The sequence below is a fragment of the Numida meleagris genome, chromosome 7 (assembly GCF_002078875.1).
Source record: "Numida meleagris isolate 19003 breed g44 Domestic line chromosome 7, NumMel1.0, whole genome shotgun sequence".
Taxonomy (NCBI): domain Eukaryota; kingdom Metazoa; phylum Chordata; class Aves; order Galliformes; family Numididae; genus Numida; species Numida meleagris.
In genome coordinates this window covers 10986433-10988124 of record NC_034415.1, presented here as the reverse complement: position 1 = coordinate 10988124, position 1692 = coordinate 10986433, and the positions used below count along the sequence as shown (strand labels likewise).

At 68.8% G+C, this 1692-nt stretch overlaps 1 protein-coding gene across 1 annotated transcript in view; it reads right to left on the bottom strand.

Annotated features, from left to right (window-relative positions):
• The window catches only part of LOC110402643 (protein ADP-ribosylarginine hydrolase-like), a 3770-nt gene continuing 2084 nt past the window's right edge, over positions 7 to 1692 (bottom strand). The window contains exons 2-6 of the mRNA XM_021404995.1: positions 1468 to 1688; positions 861 to 959; positions 669 to 774; positions 297 to 376; positions 7 to 210 (exon numbers count right to left, since the gene is read on the bottom strand). Of these exons, the coding sequence (XP_021260670.1) occupies positions 23 to 210; positions 297 to 376; positions 669 to 774; positions 861 to 959; positions 1468 to 1688 (694 nt within the window). The 3' untranslated portion in view covers positions 7 to 22. The remainder of the gene's footprint in view (positions 211 to 296; positions 377 to 668; positions 775 to 860; positions 960 to 1467; positions 1689 to 1692) is intronic.

The window sequence follows — 1692 nt, the reverse complement described above, 5'->3', positions numbered from 1 at the left end:
TGTCCCCACCCCCCGCTGCCCCTCACCGGCGCCAGCTGTCCCCGAAGAAGTCCCACGCGGCGGCGTTGTCCTCCACGGCCACCCCCGCGCCCTCCACGTAGTCCCACGCGTGGGGCAGGACGCGCAGCAGCTCAGCGCCCCACACCTCGGGGGGTTCCCCCCGCACCCCCAGCGCCCCGAACAACGCCACGGCCAAGGCGCCCAGGTACCCTGCGGGGGGAGGGATGGGGGGGGGACGGGATGAGCGCCGTCCCCGTGGGATGGGGACCCCGCCCCCCCTGCCCCATGGCACCCACCTGTGGGGTGGTGGTGGGTCATGCGCCCGCTCTCGATGCTCACCTGGATCAGCGTTGGCAGCTCCTCCGGGCGTGGGTACCTGGAGGCACGGCCCGCATCCCGTAATACCCCACGATACCCCATAATATCCCGTAATACCCCGTATCCCACATCCCATAATATCCCACACCCCACATCCTGTATCCCATGAATCTCCCATAATATCCTCCACCTCACCCCATCCCGTAATACCACACCCCACTGTGCCAATGTCCCTTCTGCCCCATGTGTCCCCATCAACCCCACCCCATCCCCATCTCAGCCCCACAGCTCCACGACCCCACACCAGTCTCAGCCCCACGCCCACGTCCACCCCACCGCCGCGCTCCAACCTCAGCCCTATAGCCAGGCTGCGCATGGCTGCCCCACAGCCGGTGCCAGTGGGGTTGAAGGGGATGCGGTACCCATGGGGCTCCCCGGGGCGCAGCTGCGATGTTCCTGTGGGGCAGAGTGGGGGAGGAGAGGGCAGGGGGCGGTGACCCCACAGCTTCACCTCTCAGCACCCCACAGCGCCCCACACGTACCCAGGATGCTGCTGGGCCCCGGTTTGCGGCCCTCCATGTCTCCCATGGCCTCCACGTAGCGCTGCGCCAGCTCCTGCAGCAGTGCGTCACCCTCCAGCCCTGGGGGCAGCCCCGCTCAGACCCACATGTGTGGGGCAGGAGCCCAGCGCGACACCCCTAGCGCCACCCCGCACATGTGGGTCTGCCCCACCAGCTCCTCACTTACAGTGCTGTGCCCCCCAGCCAAACCACCTCCATCTATGGGTTCCCCCCTCCTCCAGCCCTGCCCCACGCTTATGGGTCTGGGGCCCAATTAGTCTCCCCAGGTTCCCCTCTACTTAATGGGTCTGAACTCCTCCCCACAGCCCCCTCCACTTATGAGTCTGCGGTGCCCCCCAGCCCTGCCCCACACTTACGGCTGTGGGCCCCACATTTCTTGCTCTGCCCCACGCTTACGAATCTAGGTCCCCCACTTGTGGGTCTCACTGTTGCCCAGCCCCACCCTGATTGGCTGTGCCCCACACTGATGGGTCTGGCCCCTAACTTGTGGGGCTGATCGCTGCCCAGCCCCACGCTGGTGGCTCTGCCCCACGCCTATGGCTCCGTGCCCCCCACTTCTGGGGCTCACCGCTGCCCAGCGCCTCGGCGGTGGCGAGGTGCAGGACGGTGTCGTCGCTCACTGGCCACTCGGGCGGGCGCAGCTCGATGCGGCTCAGCCCGCCCAGCGCGCGCAGCTCCTCGTGGATGCGCGCCCCCGCGGTGCAGTACTCCCAGCGCCCCCCCCGGAAGCCCAGCGCGTCCCCGGCGGCCGCCAGCAGCAGCGCCGCCTCGTAGCGATCCGGGGAGGGGCTGC